This window comes from Musa acuminata, chromosome BXJ1-8 (genome assembly GCF_036884655.1).
Source record: "Musa acuminata AAA Group cultivar baxijiao chromosome BXJ1-8, Cavendish_Baxijiao_AAA, whole genome shotgun sequence".
NCBI lineage: Eukaryota > Viridiplantae > Streptophyta > Magnoliopsida > Zingiberales > Musaceae > Musa > Musa acuminata.
Window position 1 is genome coordinate 5,681,387 of NC_088334.1, and position 15,271 is coordinate 5,696,657.

The window sequence follows — 15,271 nt, forward strand, 5'->3', positions numbered from 1 at the left end:
ATTACAAACTAAGATAATCAGCATCCTAAAATTAGTATTTTCAAAATGAAGGCAGGATTTTATCCCAAGCATTACAATAATTTGATACAATTTTTGTACCAATTGAGCTAATCAAAGCATGTAAATTTATAAGATGGAATTTTAATAAATAAGTCAAATGCCCTACCACCAAACTAATTTTTTGTTTTGTTATTTGAACACTTAAAAACCGGCCCGAAATGGACCGTAGATGAAAGTAAGAAGGCATTAAAAAAGATTCTAATCGATCATCGGTCTTGGAATTTTCATTTAGGGACACGTCACTATCCTATCAATGATAAAGCTCAGAATGAATTGAGGTTTAAGTTCCACCATCGATCTGCATGATTGTGATTGATTGAACCAGAGGAAACAGCGTGGACCGGGCCGATCCAAGAATCTCCCCCTAAAATTTAGCCTTGGGTGAAGTGGACCAAGATCCATTGTATGCGGATCCCTTCGTAGCCGTCATCGGATCGCCAGATGTTCGACCCGAGTGCGGAGGCAGAAGGAACGAACTTCGTCGCTGCCTAATAATCCTTTTTCCCGTCGAAGAGAGCGAAGCCGCTGCCGCAAGCAAACGCGAAGGGAGGAGCGAAGCCCCCGTTCCCAAGTCAAAGGGGAGATGGTGAACCTGCGGTCAGACTCCCCGACCTGCCGCCGAATCGTCCTCGCCTTCCTCGATTTCCTGCAATCTGGTCAGTCTTCTCTTCCCCTTCTCCCCCTTCCGTTCCATTTATTATCCTACCCACGATCGAACGTGGTTCTGAAGCCCGATGGATAACAAGCTAAAATATCAGGGACGTATGCTGGTAATTTTGGGATCCGACGCGGTAACAGAAACAGTTGCTTCGATGAAGTTCCATCGTCGAATGCACCTGCAGAACCCTAGTGTCGCTTGCGGTAGTTAAATTCCTGCACACGAATTATTAGGATTATCATTTTTTTGCCTCGAAAAGAAAAGAAAGAGGGCTTCATGATGTGCCATCTGTTTCATGTGTAGACCTTCTAAATGAAAACAGGAATTCATTATGACCATAACTTGATGACATTATCATGATGAAGTACCTTTAGAGATCAGCGGTTTATCTTTCTACATTTTGGTAAAAGTGACCCAACCTACACCTAGACGTCAGTTTCTCCATTTTAAAGTTTAACGTTGTATCACCAATTGCATTACATATTTTGCAACCAACCTTTTAGATTGAAGAATGATTCATTAGATCGTGGCCGATTGACTGGTTCATAACATTTCCCTAACTTGCACCGAAAATTAAAAGATTCACCACTGAAAACTAAAATTGACTTCAGTGATGTTGCTAAAACGAATTGTTTAATTGGTGCTTAGTTCAGTAAATTCAAGTCTTTGTTAGTATTAGGATGTTTCAATTATATATTGATCATATCAAATGGATATAGTTGGAGGAGTTAATTTAGTTGATACTCTGCAGGTGCTTGCTTAATCCTAAAGGACCAACACAGTATGCAAAATAGTGATGTGGGCCCTTTACTGGTTTAGTATCTAATTTCGTTGAACACCTTTAATTAGAATTCAGATTCTGATACAGCCAAAAATTGGAGTGTTTGAGCATTTGTGCACTCATAAATTTGTTTTCATTTCAATCTTTGAGTCTATTATGGAGTCAGGTGATTGTGAACTAGCCTCTTTATGTGGGCTATAAACAATGCAAACAAAACAATCTTAAGATGTTTGCATTGGTTATTGGCCAACTTTCTGGCAGGTAGCCTTTTATATTTGAAGATTTGTGATGTGATAGTTGTATGACCTCATCTTGATCTGTTGAATTTTATAACATTTTTTGGGATAATTTGATAAAATTTTAAGGTGAAAAAGTTTCTCTTGAGTGTCTTAGTTTTCGCCCCTGATAACGACCTTTATGGCATTAGTATAGGCTTATTCAAGCAACAAGCTTTAATCAATTCACAAACAATTAGTTATAGCAATGCCTTTCATCTCTTCATGTGCTAATAGGCTAAATGGTTTGTGAGAACAGTTGAAATGGCTCCTGGAGTTGATTCTGAAGCAATTGATGTTGTCAGAGATTGTCTGGAAGATGTTTTTAAGCTAGATTCCTCCTCTTGTGAAAAGATATGTCCTGGATTGCTGTTGGATTTATTCACATCAGAAGAAATTGGTCAACACCAGTTAAGATCATATCTGGATTCTGCTGCAGCAGGGGATACATCCCATGCAACATTACATTCCCCGGAAGCAGCTGAAGATTCTGAAATGTTAGAGGCATCAAAAGTATGTGTTTTCTTTCGTTCTCATAACTTTGTGTCAGTTGATGTATATGCCATTGTTTTGTGCTTTTGTGGATTCCTGTTCATGGTCTGTGTACTTTAATATTAGTTTCTCTTTGTAATGTTTCTAATGGATATGCGAAGTATAGAGTTCTAGATATCCTACATTAACTTATTTGGAACCCTTTGTTAATTCATTTTTAAGAGCTGGGGTACCTGCTAAATTTGGAATGATATTAGAAGCTAGCGGAGGGAAGGAGAAAATATTGCTCTTCCTCCAGTGTGTCAACAGCAGGTGAATGAGCATGCCAAGAATGGGTTTCATGTAGCAACTAAAATTAATTAATGAGAAAGATGTGGTTGGAAGTAGAAACTACTTGATTTCAAGCATTCTTCTAAATCCTGGAACTTTAAGATTATTGTCCTCCTACTCCACAGACCTAGTAAATTGTCACAGAAGAGGTATCCTATTTTTTCTGGTTTACTGCTTCTTGTATACATTGGATACTGGATTGGCTAAGGGCTCATTCTATGCTCTATTTATATCCCAAATACCTAATCCACAAATTAACCCAACCCCTGCATGTCATATGGATTGGGTTGGGCAAGGTGTTCATCGAGTTTCACAAGAAGATTAAGGTTAGTGGCATGGTAATGCATGATGACCATGTGAGATAACTTTGTTCTCTCTCTCTCTCTCTCTCTCTCTCTTTTCGGGGGGTTGGGGGGATGGGGGTGGGCTGGAGTGGGGTGGCGTTGGTTTCTTTGGTGGGTGGGTGAGAAAGGAGGGAGAAGTGAGTGATCATTGCTATTTATGTGAGCCACATTGAGGCACATGCTAGCTGGAGAAAGGAGATAGCCCTTGGCATGAGAGCATGGATATATATATATATACCCTCAATATTTTCCTATGGAACATGTGTAGGTGTGACTGACACCTGATCTACATATCACCGACCCAAAGTCAACTGTGTACTGTGACAATGCTAACAGCTATTTAAGCCCAATTCAAGTTTTTTTGGGCTTTGGCTAGCCCATCCATTGTTTATCTTAATTGCACTTATTAAATTGCATATAGTTCTATGCTATGAGCAACCTTTTTAACTTTCTTGTAAGTATAGCCAACATGTGCATTAAAATTTCTAAAGGAGACATTACAACTTTGTCGAATATAAATATGGAAGGGAATGAAACAGAGAAAAAAAGAAAAGAGCACAATGAATGCACACACGTCAGAATTATTGTGCTCAACATCTTTAATAAATTTATTAGTGCTGTAATGGTATAAATATTTTGAGATTTTTCATACTTTAGTTCTACAATTTCTTTTCCTTTATTAGATTCCTGTATTTTTTACTTGTTGTGGAGCACAATCAAGTTTTATTACAAATATTGTCTAATTGTTTATGACCAATTCTGCTGCTTTAAATCATATCCCCCACTGTAATGTCACGAACGGTTGTCACGTACCCGCAACATCTTCGTCAACGGATCGTTTATCGTTCTTGTTTGCTTGTTCATATGTTTGGTAGCATGTTTTGTTTTGTTTTTGTGAATTTTTGCTTGGAAACTGTGAGTAGGAACAGTTTGCAACGCTGTAGAGCGACTGCGTACCAGAATAGGCAAAAATGCCCCAAAATAGCCCAACTTTCTTGTGCCATGGCCTGTTTTCTGTAGGCTGTGGTGTGGTGCAAAATATAAGTCATCCAAGCACCTTGGAACCCCCCAAGTGGCACAGGACTTGACGGGGGTTTAGGGTAGTGTTGGGCATTGATTGAATTTACAAGTTCGCACGTAAAACCTATGAGAACTTGTCATCGCGTTTGACACCCGATGAGTAATCGTTTGTGAACTTGCGACTGCTCGTTTGCCTTCTAAAGCCCTTGTTTTCTACTTCTTCTCTTTTCCCTCTTGTACATCGAGTGTTTGCTGAATTGTTTGTAAAGTTATCCTCTTTACGAGACGTCAAGACTTGTCCATCGTTCGTTTTCAAACTAATCAATTTACTCTTTTACAAATCCTTCGGAAGTAAGCGAGGTTGCAACTAGACTGACCCCTTGCGGACGGATAACGCAAGGGTGCCTCATGACTTAGACAATCCCAGCTAAGTTCATGACATTAGCACAAGAGTGTCTCACGACTTAGGCAATTCCAGCTAAGTCTGTGATATTGGTACAAGGGTGCTTCACAATTTAGACAATTCTAACTTAGTCTGTGACACGACTGCAAGGGTGCCTCATGGCTTAAGCAATTCCAGCTAAGTCCGTGACAGTAAGGTGTAAGGTTTTTAAATTTATTAGTCAGATAATAAAGTTTAAAGTTCATTTTGGTTATTGAAGATAGATATTTTTAGTTTTCCACTCTTTTGTGATATGACCAATTCAGTTGTGGTTTTAGAATAAATGCATTTTTTCCATCTGATAGATCCTCAATTTGTCACAGATTGTTCTAATCTATTTGATATTTATCAGGTTTTGGCTGTTTTTAAAGCAAAGATACAGTGCTGATCATTACATGGTTGTTTCTAATGCAAAGATAATAGTGCTAAATGCTAATTACTGTCATGTGCCAGTTGGATTTTTGTTGCTTTGTTTACTTTTACAAACCTGGTTGCAACCTAGAAAACAAAAGAAATTTCGAAAGAGCATTGTTTTTCTCCTGGTGCTCATTTTTATGATTATTATTATTGATTATCATTATTGTTATTATTATTAATGTCCTGTAATGAACTCTGTCTAATTTCTCCTATTATCGGTTAGGGTGAAGGTTCAGCTGGAGGGCTCCATGGCCTAGGTAATAATTTAAATCTAAAATGGTGTCTGTTGTCCTTAGGTCTATAACATTTTTGGACAGTTTTATGTTGCTTTTGTTTCTCAGATTGTTGATCAAGTCAACTTCTAAAACTTTTGTATGGAAAAGAAAGAAATGATTTAAAACATTGCCAATGCATTTATTCATTGCATATTCTTCAAGAAAACTATCGCTGGTCTCCAATAAATTGTAGTTCAAATTATATCAGTTAAGAAAAAGATGCTTCCCATTCTGGTAGTGGATAATGTATCCAACTCACTGATTGACTTGAATCATGCAATTGGATCAATGGTCTAGCTTCATCATGTTCATGTTGGGATGCAATTTTAATTTTGAAGTTCTTGACTCCTCTATAGACAAAGAAATCCATCAGTAACTATAGTTACCACACAACTAATGCAACAAACTGATTTATAAGCAACAAAGTAATTAGGAGCTGCTATATGGATTGTCTCTTGCAATTTATCATTATTGATGTGGCATTTTCCATTCTTGTGGCAGCAAGCATGTCATTTCTTATGATTTATGTCCATGTTCTATAGTATTCTTTGTTGCGTAGGAAAGAAATTGAGACTTGGAGCTCTATTTTCTTTATAATTCTTCTTATATAACATATTATGTTGAGAGGCTGTAAGTCAACAATGAAGTTTTTTTCTGTTGATGAAATACAACATTAATATCAAGGTTTTAAATAGTGGTCTAATACCTGTTTCAGCAACTAGATTGATATGATACTAGTATTCTGGGAGGTAGACTCATTTGTACCATCTGGTGTCATTGAAGAAATTATAAATAATTAAATACTGGCAATGTTGATCTGTATGGTCTGATACCGGTCCTTGATTAGACTAGTTAATACCAAGGATGTTGCGGTCTGACTAGTATTTTGAACCTTACAGCTACTTCATTAGCTAAGGCCCCATGTTTTAACAGTAATCTTGTCTGCACAGATGAGAATTTTGGTTCGACTATATTAGCCATTCTTTTCCCCGCTGGAATAAGAATTTGTTATTTGCTGAATGACTTGCATAGCCAATCAATTTCTTTACTTGTGGATTCAACCATTCAGGAACGTGCCTTTTTTGGGTGTTCTGAAATATGGTAGATTGTTATGTAATGCTTATTTATAGTTTTGTGTCTTTTTTACCATTTTATTATAACTATCTTGTATTCTAGATTCAATCTTGATTCCTTCGTAATCAAGTTATGCCATTCTTTATGATCAAAGTTCCTTTTTTTATTTTTTGTTATTTGTTCAGGTTGTTTTGCAATACTTGGAATTTTTCAATGTTGCAGGAGCTGTCTCTAGAGATGAATTATTTGGTAGGTTCTATGCTGGACTTGATAAAATCAATTTCTTCACGAGCTCACCTGGTGGACTTGAAGACCCAAACCGAATAGCAAAAGCAACACAATTGTTTGATGAAGCATGGATGGTATGCGTTTTTCATGCTATATTGTGCATTGATGTAAAATTCATAAACATGCAAACAGACATCTTTCTAAAGCATATACATGGATCAATCTCTTTTGCTTAGTTTAATGTTTCAGGCCAGAATGTCTTTGATTTACTTGCTCAGTTGAACTAGTCATGCAAAAGTAAAGTATCTTCTACAATTAGTTTAAAAGTGGTAAAAACCAAGACCATGTTGTCCTTGCTTGATGCAATAATAACAATGAGATGCTCAGTGGTTTCACCTTTAAATTTGGAGCCTTTGGTCTATTCAAAATAGATTCAGTTTTTTATGTAAATTACCAAATGGTAAAGTAAATTTCAGATTAACAACTCGTAAGGGCTGTGAAGTATAAGGGCCACACTCTTCTAGGTGCAGAAGAAATAAAGGAAATTTAGGAAACACTAACTGAGGGTGCACTTACAGAAAATGCTACCCACATTCTTATCTTCAATTTGCATTATATAATGAATCTCTCTTGACCAACCATGTATGGTTCTGGAATGAACAAAAATAGGGTTATAAGTATATTTCTATCTCTTTTATAATAGTGGTCTCTGTCCAATGTTATGAAGCTTGTTGTCACTACTTCAGAATAGATAAACTGTTCATATAAAACAGGTGCTATCACATGCGAGGCACATGCCTAATATTAGTGTAGTTCCTGTGAGGATCTAGCATCTTCATCACATAAAATCTGCTTGTGCTTAATTTTAGATACTTCTGTTTGAGGTTCAAGGATACTATTACAATTCTCACAATTCAGTTTTTAACTAATAGCAGTAGGAGATGCAAGCAATGAGCTAGCAATCATCGGAGATCACAATTGATGTGAAAATTATGTTCATTTTTCTGCTTTAATTTGTATTATATGATAATGTTCATGATTGATTGTAGCAGTTTTCCTCCTTGTTAGGAAATAGGAAGCTCACAGAGGCAAGTTATGAACTTGAGCAACCTTGCTGAAATCTTTAAGTCAAAAGGTACTCAACGTTTTAAGATGAAAAGTTAAGTTAATGGTGTATTTTCATTGCAATTATTACTGTGACTAGATGGTTTTTGTACTGTCATTCTCCTGTTATTATTGTCTGGAACTCATTCTTCCTATGGCAATCAACAAAAATCAGATGACAGATTTGGTGTGTTCTAGCATCTATATGATATATTCGTTCCAGTGCTGTTTTGTTTCTGGATATGGGTGTTCAATGTTTAAATTACATCTGCATCTGTTTAGTAATACAAATTTCTTTAACTCACTACATTCATCAGGTAATGACTGCATCCGAATGAAGCTATACTCTGAAGCTATTGAACTGTATACCTGTGCAATTGCAATATGTGAGAAGGCTGTTTACTACAGTAACAGGTAAGAAATGATCTGTCAGTCAAGCCAGCACAATTTACCGAAACTTTTAATGGAATTCATGAACTCATCGTTTGTGTCAATTGTACTATTTGCACTTGTATGGATGTCCAGCAGCCTATTCTCATGATACCCGACATGGTGGGATCAGCAGTTGTCAGGAGGGTATAGAGTAGAAATTGGGGGAAGTTCTGGAGGTTTGTTGCTCCTACAATTCTGACATTTTCAGTATGCAAAGAATGCTGGAAATCATTGTCACAGATGGGTTCTCATTTACCTAAATCTTCATATTGTGAAGACAGCAGCCTCCCATATTTTTACTGTGCTGATGCACCACTTTGTAGAGGAACTCCCATTTTTTTATTTCGTTGCTTGAATTTAGCATATATATTGAGTTCTTGACTCATTTATTACTAAAATATTTTTATTTTCATAAATGGAATTATTGCACAATGCATTTCCAAAGACAAGGGAGCATTCTGTCATTTAAATATTTTATCCATGGATTAGCAAATACAGAATCTTATGAAACTGATATCTTTGTTTCTCGTCATTGTTGGTAGTTCACATAGAATCTTCATAAGCTTTTGGAGCATAGCAGATATGAAATTTATTTTTATTTTATTTATGCCTTGAAGCACTTATTGAAGATTCTATTTATATTTACATAATTATCTAATCCATGATACCCCCAATTTCTTAGGGTTATATTTCACTTAATCTTAACAATTGACCAGCTGATTCTAGTGATGAGTGCAAATTCCCGCCTGTTCAGTTTGACAACTTTATCTGATATAATCCTGCTCCCGTGTGCTGCTCTTGATTTTTTTTCTCTCACATGAAATGAAATAATAAGTAAAAATATATGGACCGTGAGAAACAGTGGAAGAATGTTAGATTTTGTTTAGAGCTCATGCCCCTTTTCATTGAAAATATTTCCGGATCAGGATTGCTTTTCCCTTACCCCTTCCACCGTTCCCTACCCCTAGTCCCTTTTCACCTTTCAACATAAAGTTGGAAGGGTTTATGATATAACTTATTTTCTTTAGTGTATTCTGTTCCAGGAGATTGTTTTGTTTGGTCTAAAGCAGTGATTGAAAGAGGCGCTTGGGTGCTCGCCTAGGCGCTCGGGCGAGGCGAGGCGAGGCCCGAGCGCCTTGCTAATGTCCCAGGCGGCGCGCTTCAAACAGGCGCTGCCTGGGCGCTTCGGGCGAGCGCCTAGGTAAACCAAGTGACCGAACCAGGATTTTAGGTCTGGTTCGGTCCTGGTTCGGTTGTTAGTTGGTTCAATCGAACCAACTAAACCGATATAACCCTTACCCAACCCTAACCCGCTGCCGCTGCCGCTCCCGATCTCGCTGCTCGTCGCTCCTGCTCCCGCTGCCGCTGCTCGCGCCTCCCGCGAGCCTTCCCTCTGCTCGCGACTAGAATTTTTATTTAAAATAGCATATTTTTATTTAAAATTTTAAATAATTATATTTATTAATTATATTATATATTTTTATATTTTAGCGCCTCGCTTCGCTCGGGCGAGCGCCTAGCGCCTCGGGCGTTTTTGGACCTTGGCGCCTTTTGGCGCCTAGCGCTTTTTAAATCACTGGTCTAAAGTGAAGACAGCTTTAGTATTCTTTTTCCCTGCCTTTCATTCATTACCGTTCTTTTCCTTTGTCATTTTTTATGCCCCAATGTATAATGTAAGCTTTTTGCAACTTTACTAGAAGTTTGACAAGCTAACAATATTATATTTTGTTTCTAGGGCTGCTGCATATACTAATATTAAGAAATATTCTGAAGCTATTGAAGACTGCTTAAAGTCAATTGAAATTGATCCAAATTATAGCAAAGCATATAGTCGCCTTGGCTCGGCATATTTCGCTCAAGGAAATTACCGTGATGCTCTAGAAAAGGGTTATCTGAGAGGTTACTCTCTTTTTCCATTCTAGTCAACTAAAATTTGCTATGTGCAATTTGTATTCTTGAGCTATATGTCATCTCTTCTTCTGTGCATTTAGATTTTAGGGTTATCTTTCTTTTGTCTTAAGTGAATCTATTAGAATATCTATTACGCTGGATACTATTAGTTGAATATTGGCATTTGATAATTTTTTTCAAGTGTTGTGGAGTTATTTGTATATGATAAAAAGATGTTTCTGTATGCTTTTCATGATTCTTTATTAGTTTTTGACATTTGGATTGTCTTGGTACATGTTTACTGGTACTGGATCCTGGTTGCATCAGCATTTATTGAGTCACTGTTCTACTTGAATTTATGAATTACTACAATGAGACACTTCATGCATCCATTTTCATTATCCAAGTTTGAAATCTTTCAGCTGTGTAACATGGGACAATTTCCTTTTCTTTCTTTGGCTTCCAGGAGATAAGTTCTGTTTTTTGTGAACTTATTATACGCCTCCCTTTTCTCCATTATTTATCTGTTCATGTTTCTTAAATCTTTATTCTTATATGTAATTCTCTAATCTGTATTAACCTTTTTGACCAGATAGTGAACTGCCTCATTGTGTTGCTTGGTTCTTTAATTACAAGCTTCTTATCTTCTACCTGTGTTGCTTGGCAAATCTTATAACATCTGTTATTTTTTTATATTCTCAGTTCTAAATTTATAGATATCAGATCCAAAGATTGAGACAGCAAATGATATTTAGTTTAGATAATCCATTGTATTTAATAAACACCATCTTTCAATGATATGAATATTTTGGGTTTGGGGTGGGTTGAGAGCAAGGTTTCTAATTCGGGTACTAGACTCATGGCAGTCCATAGTCAGACTGGTACAGGTTCGAACCATTCTAGCATATCAACACGCACCTTGCGCACAAATGCTGATCACTGGTCATCGGCTGCCTTGCACACGAGGAGAAGCAAGTGCTGAGGTATGGTTCTTGCGAGAGAGGAGACATCACACCACTCTGGTGTAGGGTTAAGCTAATTGGTTAAACATAATCCATTTACCCAGGCACGATTGCCAGGCCACCCAGGGCTAGACCGCTTGATTCAGTCTAGTACAATCAGTATTTAGCTCTCCAATTGTCAATCAGGATGCAGACCAATGCAAATTGAGCACGGTTTAAGCCCAGTGTTATGCGTACCACCTAACATTGGGCTTGCACCAGGCTTACCACTTGGTACGGGTCCATACCATGTTGTTGCAACAACGGCATATAGTTTATTAGTATCAAGATGTAGGGATAGCAGTTCCATGCTGGGTCCTGCATATGTACCATATTAATATACAATTTTATGAGGTGAGGATCCCGATCCATCTGCCATTGATTCACATCATTTATTTTGGTGGTACGAGCTTTGCAAGGAATTTACAATATTCATCTCGGGTACCTGACCTGTATTGGTCCTAGCTCGAACTGATATCGGCCCGAGTAGGTATATGTTTTGGTTTTACATCTCATTTATTATTCATAAATGTTAATTATAACTCCTTTCTTTTTTAGTTTGTATATGTATTCTTTTGTACTGCTTCTAATCTTTATTTGATATATGTTTCAATTTTGTATTTTATTGTCTTACAGTTTAAATTTATTTTTATATTATCTAATTTGATTGTATATATGAAGAAAAGGAGAAAGAACTCTAAATAGGATGTTTGTTTTTTTTGGGGGTGGGGGGGATTTTTTAGCCTTTTTTCACACATTTTCCAACCCTAGCATTAGCCCATCATATCCAACCAGATAATACCATAATCTAGGGAAGGATTGATTGTGCAACTATGCATTATCTATCAAATTCTGTTTCCATGTCCAAGTGGAGTCCCATAAACGTGGGTGCCCAAAATATTTCTGATGTGGACGTAGGTTGAGTTTCAAACATAGCTGAAATATTTAAATATCTGAATATATCCAAGTATTAAATTGGCATGTACTTGAGAAAAGTTTCATATTAAATTGGCATGTACATGTTAGATATATGATTGGTAGAATTGAATTAGTCTTGGAATATCTTATTTTTCTGTTATCATAGATTCATATGACATCCACATCCACTATCACCCAAAATTCTATTGCAAATCCGTATGTGTTTTATATATCCAGTTTGTATTCGTATCTGCTTGAAACAATTATGTTACGTAATTTGGTATTTGGTTGATATCCGTTTTCAACTATATCCATCGACCAAAAATAAATACCAATATGGTTTTTTCACTAACCAATCCTTTTTCAACGACCTCATCCTGATACTAAATAGAAAATGCTTTTGCAACATCGTTCCATTCTCTCTGTTGGCCCACTTTTTTTGGTCGAGCACCAATCCCTTTTTTCTTCAATCTAGTGTTTTACCAAACCCACTAGTGAGCCTATTGGAAAAGCTCGAATCTTGTTCATCACAATTAGTTGCTTCTAGCAATTTTCGTTCATCAAATCTATGTTTGTACTCGCAAATTCCTAAAGACTACACAAACCTTCTGTTATCAGTTCTACTAAATTGTAAACTGAGAATTTTAATTTATTTTTATAATCTCGATATATTTCGAGTATGAACCTCATCAACTCCCCTGTTGCATTTATAGCCAAGACGTGTCACCATTATACTTGCACCTAGATCTGTTTCATGAGATCTCTGAAAAGTGTTACAATCCAATAACTTCGACATTCTATGTGATATATTATTCTTTAAGCATGAGTTGTGTTTAACACCATGATAGAAATTTCATACATAATTATTGTTTTTGCTCTGAGCAATGAAGCTTCTTCCTGCACAATATTAATATATTTACATTGTGGTTATCATTGTAACCTTGAGCCGGTTTCTCTCGTAGCATTGGAGTTGGACCCAAATAACAACACAATTCGAGAGAACATTCAGGTATGGTTAAACTTATATTGTTAGCATCTGATTCATCTTTTTACTCTTCTCTGATTTTAGATATCTTGTTTCATCTATTGTGCACATCAAATCTTAGGTAACTGAGAAAAAGCTGATGGAACAGCAGGCAGAAACAGATCAGGTAATTAGAGGTTTTATGTATTAGAATTTATATGTCCTGTATAGATCCTGCTGATACTGAAGCATATGTACCATTGTAGCTTCTTGGTCAGATCGATAAATACTAGGGGCACATACTGGTCTGATATTGGTTTTGATGACTTGTTAGACTGGTACGATACTTTTATATCGAGTAGTATACTGACATGTACTGTTTGGGATGACTGAAAATTAATAATAATAAAATAAGTACTGACAGGTACCAAAATATATGATCCTGTATTGATCCTTAGTTGGACTGGTAAATACCAGTCTGTGTGTACCGATCACACCTATATTTGATACCATTTTAAATATTGTAATCCTGATAACTTTTGGACTAAGCTATATGATTAAACTAGAACTGTTATATTTTTTTTCTTTGGTTCGTCCTCTACAATTTGCTACATAATTTCGATGCGGTTCTTTATTGTTCAACTAAAATTTTCTGCCTTTTCTCATTTGTTTTGCACTCGTAGCTTAATAACCTTAAACTACAGATTTTCCATTTATTGGTGCTGTATTTTTAATACCAAAATGTCATCTACTAGACTATGGCTAGTGGTCAAATACTGAACATATGCCCTAGAGTCGAAGTTTCTTATTGCATCAACCTGCCTGAACCCTCCGCAAAATCATTACAGGATGATAGGAACATTCATCAAAAGGGCCGTCATGGGTATTGGAAACCAGCCTGATTATGGATTGGTAGGGATGGGTTTTGTGACATTAACTGGTTATGACTTTTTGATTTCTCCATCATTCCCATGAAAGTAGTGCAGCTTGTAAAAATTATAGCTGTGTTAACAGTATTGCTATTTACCTCTGCTACTTTTTACAGAATAGAAGGTCACATCATGGCCAAGGATCAAACACACGATCAGCAGGGTCTACAAACAATAATAGCTTCCCATTTGCATCGTTTCCCATAGGTGCTCCCACCCCTGAATTTGTTGCTAACATCTTCAGGAGCATGGCTCCGGGTCATGGCCAAGATTCATCTTCACAAGCATCGACGCCAGCAAACAGCAACCCACTGTTCACATCATTCACCATGAATTCTTCTGTTCCCACCGATTTTGCCAATATACATGTCAACATGGATTCAGCCACCCAGGAAAATAGTGGAAACATGGGAGAATCAAGTGAACCTGAGGTAAGAATTGATGCAAATGCAAGCTTGAATTTTGGCGGTGGTCTCGAGCAAGTATCAGATGCATTGAGGTCTGTTGTGGGGATGCTTTCATCACAATTTGCACCACATGCTGACACACCTGGAGGTTGGTTATAATTCTTTTACAGGAGCTGTTATACTTTTTTAACTTATGTGGGATGTTGTGGGATACTCTTTCCCCAGACAAACTTTTGTTCACATCTTGTGCATGTGCAGATCAAACACATGGAAGCCATCAGTGAAACAAGCTGTGCTGTTAAACATCGTTTATGGATCTCCAGAAGGGTACTTGAGGGGCTCTTTTGTTTAGTCAGATGATTCCAAAACTCTGCTTCCACGGACAAAGGCCTTTTCTTTAGTCGACGATTGCCTCTTTTCTGTTTTGGTGTTATTTTTTCTAAGCTGTTTAATCAGAAATGTAAAACCTGATCACGTTGGGCTCAAAGTCGTTCATTGTGGTGGTCAAAGAACAAAAGCTTGTAAACTGCGTGTATATTAGGGTTTGGGTAACCCCTTTGGTTCACAGGAATCCTAATAGGCAAGATTGTCATAAAACAGGTTGATGAGGGCTTGACCAATGCATGTGCGAAATATAAATTACTAGTGATATGTGGACAATGCAACAATTTTGTTGAAGTGTGAAGATTCATCACTTTCTATTGTCCTGCAATCCATAAATATGGATTATGGATCAACTTCACCTATGGCTATGACAACTTTATCTTTCTATTGTTCTGCGATCCATAAATATGGGTTATGGATCAACTTCACCTATGGCTATGACAACTTTAAATCTGCATACAAAACTTATGCCTCGGGGTGGTGACTTTTTACAGTTGCTCTTCTGCATGTCAATCGCATGTTTCAGTTATGTCTCAAAAAGTCCGGCCACATTTGGAAGAACAAGAAGTTGTTGGAAAACAAGCAACCAATGTACAATTAGTTCAGACTCGACTCTTCCTATAATTTGAAGGAGATTTGTAGAAATTCAAGTGAGCTATATTTCCTTCTTTTTTTTCTGCATCTCTGCTGCATTGCCGAGTTTATAGAACATTCAGGTTTTTTTTGTGGTCCACAAATACTGCTTGTGTAGGAACACGAGGCTATTTAAGGCATGTTATATACTAATCCAGCAAAATATTTGTTAAAATTTAACTAAAACTCAACATTAAATGAAAGCAAAATGGA

The 15,271-nt window shown here is 36.9% G+C and overlaps 1 protein-coding gene across 2 annotated transcripts; it reads left to right on the forward strand.

The window, feature by feature from the left end:
* The first annotated feature begins 464 nt into the window (after nt 1–464).
* LOC135587234 (uncharacterized) lies at nt 465–14,745 on the forward strand. 2 transcript variants are annotated; one of them, XM_065078388.1, is made up of 11 exons: nt 465–716; nt 2,034–2,287; nt 5,043–5,076; nt 6,391–6,530; nt 7,465–7,531; nt 7,818–7,914; nt 9,668–9,831; nt 12,704–12,750; nt 12,848–12,892; nt 13,554–13,617; nt 13,751–13,887. In XM_065078388.1, exons 1-10 carry the CDS (start codon nt 644–646, stop codon nt 13,605–13,607), a joined length of 975 nt encoding a protein of 324 aa, XP_064934460.1. In that variant the 5' UTR covers nt 465–643; the 3' UTR covers nt 13,608–13,617; nt 13,751–13,887. The 2 variants fall into 2 exon arrangements, with proteins under 2 accessions (XP_064934460.1, XP_064934458.1); XM_065078386.1 differs by lacking the exon at nt 13,554–13,617 and adding an exon at nt 14,300–14,745 and having other exon boundaries at nt 468–716; nt 13,751–14,189.
* Nucleotides 14,746–15,271: the final 526 nt, after the last annotated feature.

Excerpts from the sequence above, each read along its gene's own strand:
- LOC135587234 (XM_065078386.1), top strand. The coding sequence starts at position 644 with ATGGTGAACCTGCGGTCAGACTCCCCGACCTGCCGCCGAATCGTCCTC. Across the intron at positions 6,531-7,464 it reads TGTTTGATGAAGCATGGATG|GAAATAGGAAGCTCACAGAG; the intron begins GTATGCGTTTTT and ends CCTCCTTGTTAG. Across the intron at positions 7,915-9,667 it reads GCTGTTTACTACAGTAACAG|GGCTGCTGCATATACTAATA; the intron begins GTAAGAAATGAT and ends TTTTGTTTCTAG.